Source organism: Lepisosteus platostomus, chromosome 5 (genome assembly GCF_059453375.1).
Source record: "Lepisosteus platostomus isolate fLepPlt1 chromosome 5, fLepPlt1.hap1, whole genome shotgun sequence".
NCBI lineage: Eukaryota > Metazoa > Chordata > Actinopteri > Semionotiformes > Lepisosteidae > Lepisosteus > Lepisosteus platostomus.
The window spans coordinates 36,022,487-36,044,848 of record NC_142615.1 but is presented as its reverse complement, the minus strand read 5'-3'; the positions used below and the strand labels follow the sequence as shown (position 1 = coordinate 36,044,848).

At 44.8% G+C, this 22,362-nt stretch overlaps 1 protein-coding gene across 1 annotated transcript; it reads right to left on the bottom strand.

The window, feature by feature from the left end:
- Window positions 1-399: 399 nt before the first annotated feature.
- Window positions 400-2,250, bottom strand: LOC148665946 (GTPase IMAP family member 9-like). Its single transcript, XM_088631675.1, has 2 exons — window positions 2,180-2,250; window positions 400-1,575 (listed from the first exon to the last, which is right to left on the bottom strand). The coding sequence occupies exons 1-2, from the start codon at window positions 2,208-2,210 to the stop codon at window positions 620-622; spliced, it is 987 nt and encodes a 328-aa protein (XP_088487801.1). The 5' UTR covers window positions 2,211-2,250; the 3' UTR covers window positions 400-619.
- Between the last annotated feature and the right edge of the window lie 20,112 nt (window positions 2,251-22,362).

The window sequence follows — 22,362 nt, the reverse complement described above, 5'->3', positions numbered from 1 at the left end:
AACAGACGGCCTGGCTCGGGCGTTTTGAATACAATCAGCCCCCTGTTGCTTGTGAACAGGTTCTTCAACTTTGGCCTTTTGAGTGTAGTGGGCCCAAGTGGTATTTTGTTTAATTTAAACTTTAAGGTACCTTTTTCTAAAGACTTTTTAAACTTTTATCTAGCAAAGCAGTTCAATTTTTTTTAGAGGCTTCTTCAAGAAAGGAGAAGAAAGAACAGGGCTTACCAGGTGTTTTTCGTGTTGATGGCTGAGTTCTTGGCTTCTCTTGATGCTGCTTGTATTTTCCCTTTCCTTCTTGTTTCCTTTGGTGTACTTTTTCTCTTTCTTTCTTGTCTTCTTATTCTTATATCCTTGTTTTAATGATTCCTTTTCTGTTTGTTCCTCTTCATCTCTTGTGGATTTTTCTTTTTGGAGTTTTTCCTCAGGTCCTTTATCCTCAGGTGTAGCTGTGTCTTATAGTTGATCTTCAGTTTTTTAGATGTTTGCTTTGTTGATTTTTTTTTTCAATGGCAAATTTACTTTACTTCTGTAGTTTTCTTTAGTTTTGTTAGATGTTGCCTTATTCCTAGACTATTTGTTCAGTTCCAGAAAACAATAAAATCTCAAAGAAATTAGGAGCTCATCTTCTGTGCTGCCTCTCTCTCTCTCTCTCTCTCTCACAGTCCTCTATCTCTCTCTGTCTCTCCTCCTCCTTCTGTCCGAGCTCCTCTGTCTCTCTTCCTACCTCTGTCTGAGCTCCTCTATCTCTCTCCGTCTCTCCTCCTCCCTCTTTCTCAGCTCCTCTGTCTCTCTCTGTCTCTCCTCCTCCCTCTTTCTCATCTCCTCTGTCTCTCTCTCTCTCCTCCTCCCTCTGTCTCAGCTCCTCTGTCTCTCTCTGTTTCTCCTCCAACCTCTGTCTCAGCTCCTCTGTCTCTTGTTCCTTCAGTCTGATCCTTTCTGCTGTCTCTCTGTATATCTCAGTGGTAAAGTGCCACCCATAGTTTTCTGCTACCATGTCCTCTATCTTCTCCAGCAGCTCTGTGACCTGAGTGCAGTCGCCCCTGTTCTTGTTGTTGAGAACATGATACCTGTTCCCACATTTTTCCACCAGCCACTGGAGCTCCTTCCCTCCTCTCTCAATGTGCTGTTCAATGGTTGTGTCTCTCAGTGTGTCCCCCCAGGTGAACAGTACTATTGTGTGTCTCCACACTCTCTCACTGAGAAGCTCCAGATGTTTCTCCACTGATGTCCTGTCTCTTTCTGTGAACGATGTGTCTACAGGAATCACGAGGAGGAGAGTGTGGGGTCCTGGGGGACACAGAGACACACTATGCATAACCCCCTGCCTGATGTGCTGTGGATCAGTCCACAACATCAATTTCCACAAATCCCATGCTTGTGTGTTGACTACAGTGACCTGCCACCTGTCCACTTCGCCCTGTCTCTTCACACACTCCTCAGTTACTTCCTCAGCCTCAAAGTCCTCTCTGCCCAGGATGGTGTTTCCTGCTGAGGTGTTACTAGACCACTGCTCATCCAGCAACACAATCCTGATCTCTGAGAGATGCTGTAAATCACAGTGTCTCTGTTCTCTTCCTGAAGAGAGAAAGAGTACAGATTATTTATCACTGCCCAGAGAGTCAACCAAATTATAACACAAACAACACAACCTTACACAATAGAACACACAAACATGACATAAACTGCTACAGACCCCTAAACAGACAATACACGCTACCCGAATATGAAACCAAGATAAGAAACAGCAAAAAGAAATGGACCCTGACGAAGTACAGGATCAGTGACCACAGCCTGGACATAGAAACTGGATGACACAGGCAGACCTGGCTGGCCAGAGAGGACAGGCTGTGCTCCCACTGCCAGCGGGGAGAAATAGAGACAGAGGTGCACTTCCTACTGTGACAGATACTCTGGGATTAGAGAAACATTCCTCCCTAAATATATTACTCTTATCCCAGAATTTGTGTTTGATAAGAAGATCTTTGATCCCTGACAGGAGAAAGTGAAAGTAAATCAGCTCCTGTCTCTCTAATTCAGACCCTGAGTGTTTGACAGACAGAACAAACTCTCAGCAGACAGGAAGAAACTTCTCCAGCTGCTGCTGTGCTCTGTGACACAGAAGAGACCCTCAGTGACTCCCTTACCGACACTCTCACAGGTAGAACAAGAGAAAACTCACCAGGGCTGAGCGCTGAGCTCTCAGACGCCATCTCTCTCTCTCCTTCTCTCTTCCTGGTGAACTGAGGGGGAGGAGATCCTGTTCTCTTCAGGTAAAGGTGAGCTCAACTGGGGGATGAAGACTCTGCCCTGGCACCACCTGGTGGTTCAGTAAAAATAAAACTTAATAAATTGGCTAGAAAATTAATGACACACAGTGGCAGATTAAGGTGATCAGAGTCTGTTTAGTCTGAAGGAAGTGAGTCTCTTTAGTCTGAAGGGAGTGACCCACACTGACAGGTTTAAAAACTTTGTGTCTTTACAGCAGTCAGACATATAGCAGAACACAACAAGAAACATATTTACTCATATTTTCCATTTCTCCACTTCAGGGGAGTTTTAAAGTGCTATACTGTACTAATACAAACTATATTAACTTCATAATGGATTTAGAACAAACTTATAAATATCTTCCCTAAAGTATCTGTCTGTACTAACAGAAGTTTACAAGTATTAAGTAATAATGAGATTTTTACAATACAATTATTTATGTTTCAAGCATAACAAGATTTTTAATAAAATAAACACTATACACTATATCCTGTCACAGCTGGAGTTGATGGGATACAGTGTTTTGATCAAGATGTCTCTGAAGAGGGAAACACAATTATTACAGGTAGGCGTGATATATACTGCAGGTTCAAACTAAACTACACTGGCTACAGGCTACAGGTCAGGAAAAATGTATGACATGATTTATCTTGATTCTTGGGTTTACATCACAAAAACCTGCAATTGCATAAGGGTGTGTAGACTTTTTATATCCACTGTACATAACGAATCTCACCTAACCAGTCTGACACCAAATGTGTTTGTTCATGTAAAAACAGCTCTCGCCTCAGCCAATGGAAATGGGACAGAGAGAGAATGGTCTGTTAACCATTAACGACCACATGAGCTCCTCTCACCTGTAACTGTTCTTCTGTTCTTATATTAGAAGAAGTGCACTGTAATAATAAAGTATTATATAATATTAATATATATATAGTATATCATAAAGTGCACTATAATAGTGTGGAAGACCGAGTCAAAAGGTCAGGACAGTGACTGTGCGCAGGAAAGGTTTTCTGTTCGCACCTAAGACCACTGTCTTAGGTGCAAACTAAAGCCTGTGATTCCTCACACCCATTCAACCAGAGAGAAATGAAACAGATTGTAGGATGCCAAATGGCATCTCCCTGTCCTGTGTGTTTGACTTCAGACACTGCCCCTTTCCCTGTATGTTCCTTTGATATGTTAGTCTTGCCTACTTTTAATGTATATAAAGGAAAGTATAACTTCAGTCCAGGGAGCATGTCTTGAGTGCTAGGGGAAACCCTATCTCTGTGATGTGCTCCCCTTCAGCTGATTCACTGTCTTCTGCTGACGGACTCTGTGAAGAGACAGAAAAGGACTCATCACAGCTTTCTGACTCTCTTTCTGGAGATCATTTGTGTTGTCAGAGAGTTTTCACATCACAGACAACTCATATTGTGTGAATAAAGATCAAGTCTTTCAGCAGAAGTAGGGCAAAAATGGCCTTATTCACTGGAAAATGAAAATGAAGAAAAAAATAAACAAAACCAGCAATAATTGCAATGAAGGAAGGATCTTTGTATTTCTGGTTCCGGTTCTGCTAAGGCAGGGATATCATTTTCTCTTCTTGGCTCTTATTGGGTGTGTCAGTAGGGCTCTGGGTTAGTTGAGAAGTGTTTATAAAGAGAAAAGAGAATTACAATAGGACTGCAGGTCAGGAATGTTTCCCTTTGAATGAGCTCAAAGCTACAAACCCTCTGGAAGACAGATAAATATAAATAAATATCTAGATGCCATGCCTAAAAATTTCAAACTTTTTCACCGAACTGGAAAAATATTATGTTATAGTCCGAGACTGCTCTCACCTCTGACGCTCAGAGTCCATGTTTCCAGCAGGATCTCCAGAGACATCAATCCAAACAGCACATCTACCAATGGTTCAGATTCTCAGCTTGGTCAGTTTCATTTTCAGAGGAACCATTAAAAGGCAAAGGAAAAGATTAAAGCATAATGTTAGAGTGTAGAATTTACAATCACAGTGTGTTCATTTAAACATAAATTCTATAACAATAAGAAGGCCTTGTCTGGGATACTGTGTAAAATTTTGATGACAGAAAAGATATTGCAACTCTGGAGAAGAGCAATCAGGTCAATTATGGGGAATTTCCCACACTGTCAGGCTGAGGGAACTGAGTCTCTTTAGTCTGAAGGCAGTGTTCCACACTGACAGGCTGGAGGAACCGAGTCTCTTCAGTCTAAAGGGAGTGTCTCACACTGACAGGTTTAAAAACAGCAGGCAGATCAGAGCACACTCATATAGCAGAACACAACAGGAAACATATTTACTCATATTTTCCATTTCTCCACTTCAGGAAAATTTAAAATAACTATATTAAATTAATAATTGATTTAGAACAAACGTATAAATATCTCAGTTATAATGAGATTTTAATACTTGCTTTTTACAATACAATTATTTATGTTTCAAGCATAACAAGATTTTTAATAAAATATACACTATACACAGTTCCTCTCACGGCTGGAGTTGATGGGATACAGTGTTTTGATCAGGACGTCTCTGAAGAGGAAACACAATTATTACTGGTAGACATGCTGAATACTGTGCCAACTGAACTACACTGGCTACAGGTCTGACAGAAACCACTAAAATGAGCAGTTGAGCACAAACAGAAGAGTAGTTACATAACGACTCTCCAGTCTGACAACACACGTGTCTGTTCATATAAAAACAGCTCTCGCCTCAGGCAATGGAAATGGGACAGAGCAGAAATGAATTCCCATAAACACTGAGAGAACAAGACAAGACAAGACAGAAAAGCTATTTTAACCTCAGCATTTGACTAACTTGGTAAACTGCCAACTGAAGTTGCTGATAAAAATTCCCATTTTCTTCCCCCGTCTTAAAATGCTGTTCTATATTTTTAACATTTTTTTTATTTTACTGCGATGACCCCTCCTATCTGATAGATGAAAATCACTCCATCTTCACCTTCATTAGAAAAATAGATGAGAAATTAGTTAAGATTAGAATTCAACTACAAACTAAATATCATCAAAGCAAACAAGCTTCAAAAAATTCACAAAAAATTTGTCTCCAGAAGTGTCTCTACAGGTCTGTGCTCTGAAGACAGTCTCAGGCAGGACTATGGAAAGAGATCCTGTTGGGTAGGAGCTCACACATGTGGCTCTTGTTTGGTTATTTGTCTCCTGTAGCTGATCTCCTTACTTCCACTCCTGCACTGGGTGGTGTCTTAGACCCTGTGAGCAGTGAAACACTACACTACACTGTCCAGTAATGCAACACAGTATACACTACTACAGTATACTGTAACACAAAACATTATACACTAATGCAGTATACTGTCTAGCAACACAACACAGTATACACTACTACAGTATACTGTCCAGTAACACGACACAGTATACACTACTACACTGTCCAGCAACGCAACACAGTATACACTACTACAGTATACTGTAACACAACACAGTATACACTACTGCAGTATACTGTCCAGCAACACAACACAGTATACACTACTACAGTATACTGTCCAGCAACACAACACAGTATACACTACTACACTACACTGTCCAGTAACACAACACAGTATACACGACTACAGTATACTGTAACACAACACAGTATGCACTACTGCAGTGTACTGTCCAGCAACACAACACAGTATACACTACTACAGTATACTGTCCAGTAACACAACACAGTATACACTACTACACTGTCCAGCAACGCAACACAGTATACACTACTACAGTATACTGTCCAGCAACACAACACAGTATACACTACTACACTACACTGTCCAGTAACACAACACAGTATACACGACTACAGTATACTGTAACACAACACAGTATACACTACTGCAGTATACTGTCCAGCAACACAACACAGTATACACTTCTACAGTATACTGTCCAGTAACACAACACAGTATACACTACTACACTGTCCAGCAACGCAACACAGTATACACTACTACACTACACTGTCCAGTAACACAACACAGTATACACGACTACAGTATACTGTAACACAACACAGTATGCACCACTACACTGTCCAGTAACACAACACAGTATACGCTACTACATTACACTGTCCAGCAATGCAACACAATATACACTACTACAGTACACTGCCCAGTAACACAACACAGTATACATAACTACAGTATACTGTAACACAACACAGTATACACTACTACAGTACACTTCACAGTAACACAACACAGTATACATTACTACACTACACTGTCCAGCAACACAACACAGCATACACTACTACACTACACTGTCCAGTAACACAAATCAGTATACACGACTACAGTATACTGTAACACAACACAGTATGCAACACTACACTACACTGTCCAGTAACACAACACAGTATACACTACTACACAACACTGTCCAGCAACGCAACACAGTATACACTACTACAGTATACTGTCCAGCAATGCAACACTGTATACACTATTACACTACACTGTCCAGTAACACAACACAGTATACACTACTACAGTATACTGTCCTGTAACACAACACAGTGTACACTACTACACTACACTGTCCTGTAACACAACACAGTATACACTACTACACTACACTGTCCAGTAACACAACACAGTGTACAGTACTACACTACACTGTCCTGTAACACAACACGGTATACAGTACTATACTACACTGTCCAGTACCACAACACATAATACACTACTACAGAATACTGTACTGTTTCACACTGCAGTAAACTACAGTATACTGTACTGTTTCAAACTGCAGTAAACTACGGTATACTGTACTGTTTCGCACTGCAGTGTTGTGTTACTGGACAGTGTAGTGTAGTACTGTATACTGTGTACTGTTTACTGTATACCCTGCAACTCACAAAAGGCAACCCACTGAAGCTAAGCAGGTGCGAGCCTGGTCAGTACCTGGATGGGAGACCTCCTGGGAAAAACTAAGGTTGCTGCTGGGAGAGCTGTTAGTGGGGCCAGTAGGGAGTGCTCACCCTGCTGTCCATGTGGGTCTTAATGCTCCAGTATAGTGACAGGGACACTGGACTGTAAACAGGCGCCGTCCTTCGGATGAGACGTAAAACCGAGGTCCTGACTCTCTTTGGTCATTAAAAATCCCAGGGCGTTTCTCGAAAAGAGTAGGGGTGTAGCCCCAGCATCCTGGCCAAATTTCCCATTGGCCCTTACCCATCATGGCCTCCTAATAATCCCCCTCTATAAACTGGCTTCATTGCTCTGTTCTTCTCCCCACTGATAGCTGATGTGTGGTGAACGTTCTGGTGCACTATGGCTGCCGTCGCATCATCCAGGTGGATGCTGCACATTGGTGGTGGTGGAGGAGAGTCCCTGTCATTACCTGTAAGGTGCTTTGAGTGGTGTGTCCAGAAAAGGGCTATCTAAGTGTAAGCAATTTATTAATTAACTACAGTATACTGTACTAGAACATACTCCAGTAAACTACAGTACATTGTACTGTTTCAAACTGCAGTAAACTATGGTATACTGTACTGTTTCACACTGCAGTAAACTACAGTATGCTGTACTGTTTCACACTACAGTAAACTACAGTATACTGTTCATTCACCCTAAGTAGACACAGAGAGTGTGTGAGGTCTTTGTCCTCCAGTGTTGCTCACTCAGCTCCCAGCTGGGAGTTCACAGGTCTGGACTCACCTGGGGAAGCAGAGCTCTGAGTCAGCAGGAGTTCTGGTCCGGTCCGGTCCAGCTAGAGATGTCCTGTTATTCCAGAGCTCTGATCCACCTGCACTGACTCACCTGTGATCTGCCGCTATAACCTGGGTACAGACCGGACCCACAGCCCTCAAGAGTCACACCCTCGTAGCTGCTGGAGGACAGAGATACAGTATGTGGTTTGGTGACAATCCTGGGACAGCGCTTGATTCCTCCTGGGACATTCCTGGATTTTCAGATTCAGCAAGAGTGAGTAAGAGAGCAGTAACCACACCCCTCCTTCCTCAACACTAGAGCTATACACTACTGTAGCCCAGTACACCTCTACACAAACACACACTACTGTACCTCCCTACACCTGCAAACACACACACTACTGTATCCCCTACACCTGTACACACACTACTGTACCCCTCTACACCTGTGCACACACTCCTGTACCCCCCTACACCTGCACACACACTCCTGTATCCCACTACACCTGTACAGACATACACTACTGTACCCCACTACACCTGCACACACACAACTGTACCCCCTACACCTCCACACACATTACTGTACCCTCTACACCTGTACACACACACACTACTGTACCCTCTACACCTGTACACACACTACTGTAGCCCCCTACACCTGTACACACACGCGCACACACACTACTATACCCCCTACACCTGTACACACACTACTGTACCCCACTACACCTGCACACACACACTACTGTACCTCCTACACCTGCACACACACACTACTGTACCTCCTACACCTGCACACACACTACTGTACTCCTCTACACCTGTACACACACACTACTGTACCCCGCTACACCTCCACACACTACTGTACCCCCCTACACATGTACACACACACACTACTGTACCCCCTACACCTCCACACACACTACTGTACCCCCTACACCCCCACACACACTCCTGTACGCCCCTACACCTGTACACACACACACTACTGTACCCCCTACACCTGTACACACACACACTACTGTACCCCCTACACCTCCACACACACTACTATACCCTCCTACACCTGTGGCTGCTCTGGTTGCCAGGGGATATTGGGGCATCGTCAGTTCCATCCAAAAGAGGAAAAAGATGCTCGTTTCTACTTCCAAGTCTAAGTTCCTGGCCACTTGGAGGGGTCCACATAAGATGATCGAAAATAACAACAATAATAATAATAATAATAATAATAATAATAATAATAATAATAATAATAATAATAATTCACTTCTATAGCTCTTTTCTGGTCACTCCACTCAGAGCTCTTTACAGGTCCTGGGGATCCCACTGCTGCCACCAGTGTGCAGCCCCACCTGGATGATGCTCCAGTCCTCTCCCAACAAACCAGTTCTCAGTGGGGAGGAGAGCAGAGGGATGAAGCCAGTTCAGAGAGGGGGGTTATGAGGAGGCCATGATGGGTAAAGGCCAGGGGGGTAATTAGGCCAGGACACCCCTACTCTTTTTGAGAGACACCCTGGGATTGTTAATGACCACAGAGAGTCAGGACCTTGGTTTTATGTCTCATCCGAAGGACGGCGCCTGTTTACAGTCCAGTGTCCCCGTCACTATCCTGGGGCATTAGGACCCACACAGACTGCAGGGTGAGAGCGCCCCCTGCTGGCCCCACTCACACATCTCCCAGCAGCAGCCTCAGCTTTCCCAGGTGTCTCGCCTCCAGGTACTGACCAGGCTCCCACTGCTGGGCTCCAGTGGGGCTTCTTCTTGTCTTTAATGCAGGAGCAGGAAACCTGCAGCACTAAAAAGGTTTTAAGTGTCTGTGGTTTCTGTGTCTGTGCGAGGAGCCTCAGCAGGTTGAGGCTCAGGCGTTTGTATTTGTTGTATCTTTGTGTTAAAAGTGTTTTCTGTGTTATAATGCAGGACTCTGATAGCGAAATGTGCTGAGGCGCTGCGTCACTGTGTCACTGTGTTGTAATGGTCGTGTATTTCGACAGTCATGATAGAAGTCGTGATGTCATGTCGTGTTCAAATGTGTCGTAGTAGAGTTTCAAACGGGAGAAGATCATCCCCAGGAGCAGCTTGCCGTTCTCGAGATTTGTAAATATCTCTGGGAACCATCCCGTAGTTTCCTGTTGTTTTTCAGAAAATAAACTTTTAAAACCTGGAATCCAATCCAAGCTCCTTCTGCCAACCAGCCGCCACTACCTGCTGGGTGTCTCCATGGCAACGCAGCAGCGGGACTCTGATGTCACAGGAAGACACATGGGGTGCTTGATGGGAGTTGTAGTTCTTAAAGCCGGCGCCTTGTCAGAGAAGCGGGTTACACTGGCAACAGCGTCTCAAGGCCACTCTAGGTGTCGTGGTATAGTCGCTTGGAAGGGCACTGCAGTTTTGCCGGCTGATTCTGACAAAATAATAAGCCCTGCTTTTTAAAATAAGTGCCTTTGTTTAATAATTAATGATGGAAATGACCGTATTTACCTGTTGCTTTCCTATCCCTGTCTGGGCATTGGGCAGGATCACGCCAGGAGGGGGCGCGTCACGGCACAGAAAAGACTCTTCATGAACCATGGAGCCTTCGAGTGAGCGCGCCATTAAACCCACCAAATAAACTCAAACCCTTTTCCCTAGATTTATATTGTACCTGTATATATTATTATTGATATATATTGAAGATTTGAATCCCCTCCCAGTACCAGGAGTGTATCTGTACTGTCTCAAGATCTTTACTATATCTATATGTCTACTGTACTCTATCTGTACTGTATCTCTACTGTAGCTGTAGCTGTATCTATAGATATATTCACTAGGAACAAGTAATAGGTTTATTCCATGCTGAAAAAAAGAAGAAAGAAAACAACATTTCAGCCGTGGAGCCTTCTTCAGGTGTGAGAAAGACAGGGCAGACAGCAAAGGTAATGTAAAGGTGTGAAGTCAGAATAGGTGTAGAGAGGTGTTTAGAAGAAAAGTAGTCTGTCGTTAAGAGAAGGGGGAAGCTGCAGGATAATTTTGGTTTCTGTAGTCTTTTTGATGTATGAGTTTGGAAAACCATCTTTGAGAGCACAGAAAGAGATTAGAGTGGTCATGGCCATCAGAGGTGAAATGAGAAACAATGGGCTTGGAGAGATCTTTAATCTTCACAGCCCTGACGTGTTCTCTAAAGCGGTCTCCAAGTCTCCTTCCTGTTTCCCCAATGTAGACAGCTGGGCATTTACTGCAAGAGATACAGTAAATAAGGTTGCTGGAGGTACAGGATGCCATCTGGGTGATCCAGAATTGTCCTGAGGGGCCTTGAATGAGTGTGGTGTTTGATGTGTATTTGCAGGTGATACAGTGAGCTCTGTTGCAAGGGAAAGTGCCTGGTGTGGATGGTTGCTGAGGGCGGTCAAGGGAGCTGTGAACAAGAAGGTTGTGCAGATTAGGTGGTCGGTGATATGAGATGATGGGGCGATCAGAAAAGAGGGCCCCAATGGAGGGATCATTCTGTAGGATAGGAAAAGTTGTGGTTAATGGTCCTGGGGATAGGAAGTGTGTTGGGGTGGTAAGGAAGCACCAATGGAATGTGGTTGTTACAGCAGGAGTTCCTGATTGTGTTGATGGTCCGAGGGGTGTTTTTGGCTCGGGCAAGGGCCCTGTCAATAACACTGCTGGGGTATCCTCTGTTGATGAAAAATGAGTACATTTTGAGGGCTTGGTTCTCGATATAATAATATATTTACATTTCTTTACAAATTAATGACAATATATTTATTATATCATTAGAGTGGTTGTATCATTATACATGAAGAGCTCTCTCTCTACTGGGATTTAACTACAGTAACTGTAGGATACAATGTAATATTTATAATATTTATAATATGATACCTATTGAATTATTCTCTGTTGAAGAAAGAAATTATTATTATTATTATTATTATTATTATTATTATTATTATTATTATTATTACAGCGTTCTTGGACTTGGAAAGGCATCTTGTGAATATTTATAATGATAATAACAACTGCCTGTAGGGAACAAACCACAGTTAAACAGGAAATCATTGTGAGCATCAGGCACCGGCGACACTGAAGGGATGAAATAGGTAAATATTTTCAGTCTTGAGCAGAGAAACCTATGATTCCAGTACTCAAAATCCCCCCCCCCCCCAAAAAAAGGCATCGACATATTCAACCCAATGGTTCAATATCAAGGAAAAAAACAAGGGGAAATGTTCTACTGTCATTTGCTGTCACTTGCTATCTTTCCATTCTGCAATACTGAAAAATATTATTCCTAATTTAAGTCTCCATATCAATATTCCTTTCTATCTTTCTCTCAGCCTAAAATCTTTCTAAAATTCAATTTTTACCTGTGTCAGCAGTTAATTTCTGTTCTCTAACCTGACTTACGTCTTTATAATTTATTAAATGCTGTGTTTCTTTTGTTCCTGTAAAAATTAAAATATTTTGCCAGAATAAAATTAGGGGTAAGAATTATTATTGTCACAATTGCTGTATATGTATATAATTTTAAAAATTAATTTAACCCTTAAATGGTGAAGTCCGGGTCTAGGAAAATATGACCTAAATGATTTCATAGCGAAACTGATGGAAAAAAAAAAACTTTATTAGGAAGAGAGCGCCTTTTATCTTAAAGGGCTTCTCAAAGATAAAACAATATGTGAGATAAAAGCAACTGTAAAATAAAAATATTAGATTAGAGAATCAGAGAAAAATATCGCGACAGAGGCAAATGCTGTGTATATTACATTTTCCAGTGATCTTTCCCAACTAGAAAAGAACTGTAAGATAGGGAGTAAGCAGTTTACCTAATAACAGGGGATTAATAACAGAAGACAATGAAGGTAGAGTGGACATGCTCTAAATATTTCACAGATGTTTTTTTCCATTATACTAAAATTACCAACTGAGGCTCTATGGGGGTATTTCAGTCTAACGCGAGGAAAGTTATTATTCAAAGTTGGATACTCGCAATTTTTTTAAAACTCGCGTTTTGCAATCATTAATTTGGTATCGTAAAATGCCGTGTTGTGGAAAATGCCAACTATAACATGAATCTTTTAACGACCTCTATTTTTTTACCTGAAGAAGGTCAGCAATGCCCCACACAAGCATACTGTATAACAAAAAGGAAACCGCTGCATCAATCAAACAAAAAACTATCATGTAAAAAGACACTACATACTGCAAACTGAGGCTATTGGAGTATATTATTAACTTGCGTAATTGATATAAATGTTTGAGCAATCGATTTGATATTCATAGAACGTGCTTAACTGAATATTCGCACGTGCCCCAGTTGTAAATAATTTTATTTAACAATAAGGATGATCAGTACGAAGTCCACCAAGCGTTTAGGGTCGTTAACGAAGTCAAGGAATTCCTACATGTTGGTGATTCAACCGGTAACACCAACATCTCACTCACAGATGAAGAAAGGCAGGGTGCGCGTTGCGTCCATGTCTTCCTCTGTGTTGCTGTTGTAAAAAAGATCTGATAGTTCTCACCCTATTTTGTACTTTACCTGGATTCTCATTGGTCAGAGGCCCAACTATTACACATCTAACGACGTTTTAACTATTTCAGTTCCTCTGATATTTGAACTACAATACACTGACTAAGGTATTACTGTCATTGTTATCTTGTCATAGACAAGGGTATTTTCTGTTTAGATCACAATTATGAGGGGTCCATACAGACTGTTTACCAGTATATGAAGCAGTAATTATACAAAATAGCATAAAAACGTTTATAAATGAGAGGAGGTCATTCAGGCCATCTGGTCGTTAATTGATCCCAGGAGCTCACCCAGCTGTGACTGGAGAGAAGCCAGGGTATCGGCTTTAACCACAAGGCTGGGCAGCTTGTTCCCCACTCCCACTGCCCTCTGTGTAAATAAGTACCTCACGTTCTCTGTTTTAAATGTGCTTCTATTCCACCAATTTCCTCTGGGTTGTCTTTGTCATTAATGCCTATGAAACTTATCAGGTTACCTAATAGTCTTCCCTGTTCAGGACTAAAGAGACTAAGTTCCTCCAGCCTGGCAGAGTGGGGCACTCCCTTCAGACTAAAGAGACTCAGTTCCTGCAGCCTGTCAGTGTGGGACACTCCCTTCAGACTTAAATAAATAGAAGACAAACATAATGGTCTAGAATTATTTGGGACGGTTTTGTCACCCCTTATGTAAATGGGCACTACTTTAGCAATTCTCTGTGTATTACTCCTGTCTTAACTGTTTAAACTAGTAAAGTTTCTTAACGGTTTATCTTTCCATCTGGACAATTACTTAAACCGATCAATTTACATATTATAGGACGTACAGTGGTTGCTAATACAGAAGTTAATGATTGTTAATGATTGTTCTTTTTTAAACACTTCCCTCTAGTGGGCGTTTGTGTGTAATGCATCAAGATGGCCTTAAGCGAATAATAATAATAATTGCTTACACTTATATAGCGCTTTTCTGGACACTCCACTCAAAGCGCTTTACAGGTAATGGGGACTCCCATGCTGACTCAGAGCTCTGCTTCCCCAGGTGAGTCCAGACCTGTGAACTCCCAGCTGGGAGCTGAGTGAGCAACACTGGAGGACAAAGACCTCACACACTCTCTGTGTCTACTTAGGGTGAATGAACAGTATACTGTAGTTTACTGTAGTGTGAAACAGTACAGTATACTGTAGTTAATTAATAAATTGCTTACACTTAGATAGCCCTTTTCTGGACACACCACTCAAAGCACCTTACAGGTAATGACAGGGACTCTCCTCCACCACCACCAATGTGCAGCATCCACCTGGATGATGCGACGGCAGCCATAGTGCACCAGAACGTTCACCACACATCAGCTATCAGTGGGGAGGAGAGCAGAGTAATGTAGCCAATTCATAGAGGGGGATTATTAGGAGGCCATGATTAGTAAGGGCCAATTGGAAATTTGGCCAGGACACCGGGGTTACACCCCTACTCTTTTCGAGAAGCGCCCTGGGATTTTTTTTTTTTAAAATGACCACAGAGAGTCAGGACCTCGGTTCTACGTCTCATCCGAAGGACGGCGCCTGTTTACAGTATAGTGTCCCCGTCACTATACTGGGGCGTTAGGACCCACACAGACTGCAGGGTGAGCGCCCCCTGCTGGCCCCACTAACACCTCTTCCAGCAGCAACCTTAGTTTTTCCCAGGAGGTCTCCCATCCAGGTACTGACCAGGCTCACACCTGCGTAGCTTCAGTGGGTTGCCAGTTGTGAGTTGCAGGGTGATATGGCTGCTGGCTAGAGAACGTCTTATCATCATGTACAACTCTTTTGCTAAATTATGCATTTTAACGACTGAGAATATGATTTTTAGCTTTTATCACTTAATCACTTATAATACTAATAAAATATGCCTAATAATTAATGCACAATTGTTTTTATGCAAAGTTACATAAAGACATGGTCGATAATCCCACACACCTCCAATGTTCAAGTTCAAGTTCAAGTTTATTGTCATTATACTCATATACAGGTATATGGTATAACGAAATGCTGTTTAGCTAGCTTTTGGACGATACATAGTACAAAAAAAAAAAACAACAACAACAACAATACAATTGTAGAATAAAAGAAAGACAGGCAATGTGCAAAACAAGAAAAGGTAAAAGGTAATGTGCAAAAACAACATCAGATGTGCAAAAACATGCATCAACAGAATGAAATAAAGGGATAGAAATGATGGGGAGTGAGCTTTTTGACATGTGAGTTAGAGGTAGATTTCAATGTGTGAGTTTTTGGTAAGAAAGAAGGCACTGTGAGGTTCAGATCATAGTTGAGAGGTGAGAGTGAGAGAGGCTGGGAGTTTAATAGTTTGATAGTGCGGGGGTAAAAACTGTCTCCGAGTCTGGTAGTCTGGGCCCGAATGCTCCGGTACCGTTTTCCAGATGGTAGAGGGTCATACAGTCTGTAACTGGGCTGTGTGGGGTCTTTGATGATGCTTAGAGCTTTCCTCAAGCACCGTCTGTCATAAATGTCCTGTATAGATAGGAGGGCAACCCCAGTGATGGACTGAGCAGTTTTCACCACCCACTGTAGGGCTTTGTGGTCAGCAATACTGTAGTTGCCATACCACACTGTGATGCAACCTGTCAGTGTGGTTTCTGTGGTGCATCTGTAAAAGTTAGTAAGGATCTGGGGACATATATTAGACTTCTTCAACCGTCTTAGGCAGTACAGATGCTGTTGTGCTTTCTTGATCAGACAGGTGGCATTGAAGGCACAAGTAATAGATTTATTCCATGCTGAATAGAGAAGAAAGAAACACAACGTTTCTGAAGAAGGCTTCACGGCTGAAACATTATCTTTTCTTTCTTCTCTTTTCAGAATGGAATAAACCTATTACTTGTTCTTTTGCAGACTACGCATGCTGACGCAGCTACCCACCTGAACTAATGCATGTAAAGCCTTCAGTATGCAATAGTGAGAGTTCAGTTATCCCAGAGAGTGAAAAGAACTGAAATTTAGTAAATTCATATTTAAATAGAATGTAAATCTTCAAAGTGTTCTGTCACTTCAAAATTATTACAGGAGGGGGGCTTGAACCCACGTGGACGCCTTAACCACTTGTTCATCCTGGTCTATAGTGATGCGTTTTTCGCTTGTTTAACATTTGAATATGAATCGGATCAAGACATTTGCAATTATTCACGTATAAAAAGACAACTCCAACTTATCAATTGCTCAGCCATCCTGAGTTCACCTTTCCAGCTCTGTGTTACACAGTTCATTAAATATATTTGTTCACTGAATATATTTCTTATATTTTTGAAGGGGATGGGGCTGTACATTGCTGAATCTCCCCGAGTGCAGTTCTTTTGCCTTTATTTATTTGTTTTTTTGCTGATTGCTTTCGGAGGTGTCGCCCTGTCTTGATCTCCCTCCCCACCCCCCCCTCAACTGCAGCCTCTCCCTCTCCCAGCCCGTCCTCCAGGTTTCTCAGACGCCCGCTGGTGCTCTGGTCGTCGTCATGGCGAGAAGTGTGGCTCGTAAGCACAGGGCTTTGGGGGACGTGGTAGCGGTCGGTCCTGTAGTGAAGTGAGTCTCAGGAGGGAGATCCCCAGTGCCCGTGTCAGCTGAAAGCGTTACTTTTTTTTTTTTATGTGCGCCGCAAAGGGCAGATGAGAAAAGTGGCTTCGTGTGCCGGCGCTGGAGTTGTCTCGGTCCTGCCCGGGCAGTCGCTGCCGTGCCAGGTTCCCCGGTCGCAAGCAGCGCACGTTTCCTTGTTGTTTTCTGGCCCCGGCCTGACACACAGGTTTTGCAGGTTCAGAGCGGAGGGCTGGATTGAAGAGATCGGGCCGGCAGGCAGTGTTTGACAGCGGAGGGGTGTAACCCGACACCGCCCAGCCCGGGCTGGGGCTTATCTCCAGCCTGCCTGCTCTTCCCCTCTCGGAGACTGTTGGCGGGGTGTCTGTGCGTGGCAGCGTGCCGGCGCTGGTGAGTGCTGTTGACAGGGCTGCGCGCTTTCGCTTGCTGCTCGTCAGTCCCGAGGGGTTTGCTGCCCTGTCTCTGGGATTTGGGAAATTTCTATTGTTCTGCCTTTTTTTTTTTTTGCTCCGGTTTTCTTTTTTTGGTGATCTGCTTAGCTCACGACTTGGTTAATTCTGAGAAGCCTCTGCGGTCCGTCAGTCCTATGAAGCCCAGTTTTACAGAGGCAGGATGGTTTTGCAAAGTTGTTGGGAAGTAAAACTGGCTAATCCTGAATCACATTAGGTTTAAAGCACTTCATCCTGGTTTGCTCTGGTGCTGTGATTGTTGTTGTGTCTTTTCCAACAGGAAGCAGCTGTAACGATGCTCTGTAGAGGTGAAAAGGATCCGATGCAGATGCAGGAGTCGCAGGGAGGTAAGTAAACGTACCGAGCAAATCCAGGAGCTGAGCCGTAGTCCGAAGGCGAAGGTAAGTCGAGATCCGGTAAAGGCACTGGTGGCGAACAATCCAAAACGTGAGACAGAATCATAGTCGAAAAGAGAGCTACAGGGTCAAATCCAAAACAGGCAATGATAGCAAACAATCCAAAGGGCGAGACGAGATCCGAAGTCCGAAGGCAAAAGGTGCAGGCAGAATTCCAGGAAGGCAAAAGAGGGGTGAGAACGCTAGGCTGAGCAACAAGAAGAGAACTCAATACCGAGCAACGGGAATCAGGTACGAATGGTATAAATAACCCGGCGTGCCGCACGGTAGAGCAATTGCAGGTGTGTTAACTCGTGCGGCGGCGCTTGTTAGTAGTAATCCGCTGCTGGTGCTGATTGGCTCGCTTACGTGTTGATCTCCGCTGGCTGGTGGTCGTGACAGTACCCCCCCCTTCACGGGCGGCTCCCGACGCCCGAGACGGACGATTAGGATAGTCCCTGTGAAAGTCACTGATTAGTGTAGGGTCCAAAATATCCTTCTCTGGAACCCAAGATCTCTCCTCGGCACCAAAACCTTCCCAGTCGACAAAATACTGCAGGGTACCGCGGTTCCATCTGGAGTCAATGATCTTGTGGACCGTATAATCGGGCGCCCCTGAATGCGACGAGGAGGTGGCGGGCGATGTTGGGGAGCCGCAAGGGGCGAGCGGTAAACAGGTTTTAGGAGGGAGACATGAAATGAGGGGTGGATTCTGAGGGTAGGGGGGAGAGCAAGACGGAAGGTAACCGGGGTGATCCGGGAACGAATCCGGAAGGGACCAATATATCTAGGCCCAAGCTTTTTGGAAGGCTGATGTATAGGTAGGTTCCGTGTAGATAACCAAACAAACTGTCCTTTCCGAAAACGAGGGGCTGGTCTGCGGTGTCGGTTGGCGAATTTGGCGTGGCGCTGGGTTGACTTAATAAGAGCTGTCCTCGCCATTTTCCAGGTCCTTCGCAGTTTGGCAATATATTGTTGCACGGACGGCACTGCCGTGAGTGGAGGTGTGACAGGGATGAGAGTGGGCTGATAACCTAAAGAACAAAGGAAGGGAGAGAGACCTGTGGAGGAGGAGGTAAGAGAATTGTGGGCATATTCTGCCCAGGGAAGTAGTGATGACCAATCATCCTGTGAGCTGGAGGTGAAGGCTCTCAAAAAGGTCAGGAGGCTTTGATTGGTCCTTTCCATCTGACCATTGGCCTCAGGATGATAACCAGAAGTCAAAGATACATGAGTCCCTAGAGTTTGACAGAAAGCCTTCCAAAAGGCCGAGATAAATTGCGGTCCCCTGTCCGAGACAACGTCATCAGGCAAACCATGTATCCTAAAGACCTGTTGTAGAAACAAAGATGCCATTTCCTGGGCTGTGGGCAATGCTGGGAGGGGGACAAAATGGGCTGCTTTGGAAAAACGATCGGAGACCACCATGATTACCGTATGACCCTGACTGTTAGGAAGGTCCGTAATGAAGTCAACAGCTATGTGGGACCAAGGGCGGTGTGGGATTGGAAGGGGGTGAAGGAGGCCAGCCTTCCTAGAGCGCGGAGTCTTGCTCCTGGCACAGACCGGGCAAGCCCGGACGTACTCTGCTGCATCAGATCGCATGGAAGGCCACCAAAAGTCCCTGGTGAGGAGGTCCAGAGTGCGTCTGCATCCCGGGTGGCCGGCAAACCGGGAATCATGTCCCCACTGCAAAACCGCAGAACGTAAGTTGTTCGGGACGAAAAGCTTATCCGGGGGGCAGCACAGAGGAACTGTAGTTCCGTTGAAGGCACGCCTGACCTGATCTTCAATGGAGCAATGAATCGCTGCCACGATTCTGTTAGGAGAGATGATTGGTTCAGGTGTGTCGTCCAGGTCTGGGGGGTCATGGAGCCGAGAGAGTGCATCAGCCCTTCCATTCTTCGAGCCAGGAGTGTAAGTGATAAGAAAATTGAAACGAGAAAAGAAAAGTGACCAACGGGCCTGACGCGAGTTGAGGCGCTTGGCAGATTGAATATAGGACAGGTTCTTATGGTCCGTAATAATGACAAAGGGGTGCTGAGCCCCCTCCAGCCAGTGTCTCCATTCCTCGAGGGCCAGCTTGATAGCTAGGAGTTCCCGATTGCCCACATCATAGTTAACCTCAGCAGGAGAGAGCTTCTTGGAAAAGAAAGCACATGGATGAGGGAGGCGATCCTCTTCGAGGCACTGGGAGAGGACTGCACCAACCCCATGGGCAGAGGCGTCAACTTCAACAATGAAAGGCCGGGAGGGATCCGGATGCCGTAGGAGAGGAGCGGAGCTGAAGAGACGTTTTAAGCGCAGGAATGCCTGGTTAGCCTCCGGATTCCATTTACCCCGACTAGGACGGTTGCGGGTCAGAGCCGTAATGGGCGCCACCACGGAGCTAAAGTTCCGGATGAATCGCCTGTAGAAGTTGGCAAAACCTAAAAAGCGTTGGATTTGCTTCAAATTACGTGGCACAGGCCAATCATTGATAGCTGCCACCTTGGCTGAGTCCATCTCGACTCCAAGAGGAGAAATAATGTAGCCCAGAAAGTGAATCTTAGAAGCATGAAAAATGCATTTCTCAAGCTTGGCGTAGAGCTGGTTGTCGATGAGTCTGGACAAGACCTCCTGGACGTGATGGACATGTTCCTGAGGGTCGGTGGAAAAAATGAGGATGTCATCCAAGTATACCAAGACAAATTTTCCAATAATGTCCATGAAGATGTCATTTATGAAGGATTGGAAGACTGCCGGGGCATGAGCGAGTCCAAAAGGCATCACCTGATATTCATAGTGGCCGTGCGTGGTCATAAAGGCTGTCTTCCACTCATCCCCTTCACGGATCCTGATTAAATTATAAGCCCCTCGTAGATCTAGTTTTGAGAAAATGGAGGCTCCACGTAGGGACTCCAGAGCGGCTGGGATTAAAGGCAAGGGGTAGGGATGTTTGACTGTAATGGAGTTCAGGCCTCTGTAATCAATACACGGCCTCAAGGAGCCGTCCTTCTTCCCTATGAAGAAGAACCCAGCACAGGCTGGGGACGAGGAGGGACGAATAAAACCAGAATTCAGGGCCTCCTTGATATAATCCTGCAGGGCTTCATTCTCTGTCTGAGTGAGCGGGTAGATCCGTCCTTTGGGTGGGAGTGCTCCTGGAAGCAAATCTATTGCACAGTCATAGGTGCGGTGAGGGGGGAGCGATAGAGCTTTCTGTTTGTCAAAGGCTTGCTTCAAATGTGCATATTGGGGGGGAATAATAGAGTGTTCTTCCAAGAGGTTTACTGAAGCAGCAACCTTGAGTGGAGGACGACAACAGTTATCACGACAGGCATGGCTCCAGGCAATGATCTCATTCTTGGCCCAGGAGATGTGGGGATCATGCTTTTTGAGCCAGGGAAGGCCCAGGATCACAGGGTAAGCAGGGGAGTCCAGGAGAAGGAGTGAAATGTCCTCCACGTGAGTGGCACCAACAGTAAGGGATAGGGGAATGGTCTGCCAGGAAATACGTCCAGGAGCGATCGGTGACCCATCCAACGTTTGAATGCAGATAGGGGGTGAAAGCGGAGCAAGAGGAATATCCCACTTCTTAGCAAAAGAGGCATCCATAAAATTCCCAGCTGCCCCTGAATCCACCAAAACCGAAAGGGGAAGGTGCGTGTCCATCCAGGAAATCTCAGCTGGGAATAAAGGCCCTGAAGAGGATTGTGAAAAAACAGCACTACTGACACTAACAGTAAGCAGTAGAGGAACTCGAGGTGGATGTGGGGGTCTCAAAGGACAAGTAGCGAGCAGGTGACCCGACGCAGAGCAGTACAGACACAGCCCCTCCTGACGGCGCCTTTCCTTTTCCTCCAAGGACAGGGGTGCATGTGGCAGGGTGGGCGCCACGAGGGGAGGACCCATGGGGCGCACAGGTCTGCTTCCTGGGTGTCTCTCCGCTCTCCGCAGCCGAATGTGAGTGTCCAATTCAACTACCGCAGCGATAGCCACCTCTAGAGACCAGGTTGGTAAGGACATGAGCACCAGGTGGTCCTTTAGATCCTCCGAGAGACCCTTAGCGAAGAGGCAAACCAAAGCTTCCGGGTTCCAGGCAGACTCCGTGGCGAGAGCTTGGAATTCAGCCACATAATCTTGCAGTGGTCTGTCGCCCTGGCGAAGAGAGGAAAGCCGAAGGCAAGTCAAATCCGGGTTGCTTTGAGAAAAACGCGCCTGGAGACGGTCAGCAAAAAGCTGAAAGTCAGAGAACAGCTGATCTCCTCTAGCAAGCAATACTGCAGCCCAATCCAATGCTTTGCCTGTGAGCAAGGAAAGTGCGAATCCGATCCTCTGTCGAGAAGTAGAAAAACGCTCAGGCTGCAGCTGAAAAGCCAGGGAGCACTGGGCAATAAAGCCCCTGTAGCCTGCAGGATTGCCGTCATACTTCTCCGGGAGTACAAATGGTAAAGTTGAGGGAGTGGTGGGCGGGCAGGGAGGGTCTTCTTCTGCCGGG

Excerpts from the sequence above, each read along its gene's own strand:
- LOC148665946 (XM_088631675.1), bottom strand. The coding sequence starts at position 2,210 with ATGGCGTCTGAGAGCTCAGCGCTCAGCCCTG. Across the intron at positions 1,576-2,179 it reads GAGCTCAGCGCTCAGCCCTG|GAAGAGAACAGAGACACTGT; the intron begins GTGAGTTTTCTC and ends TTCTCTCTTCAG.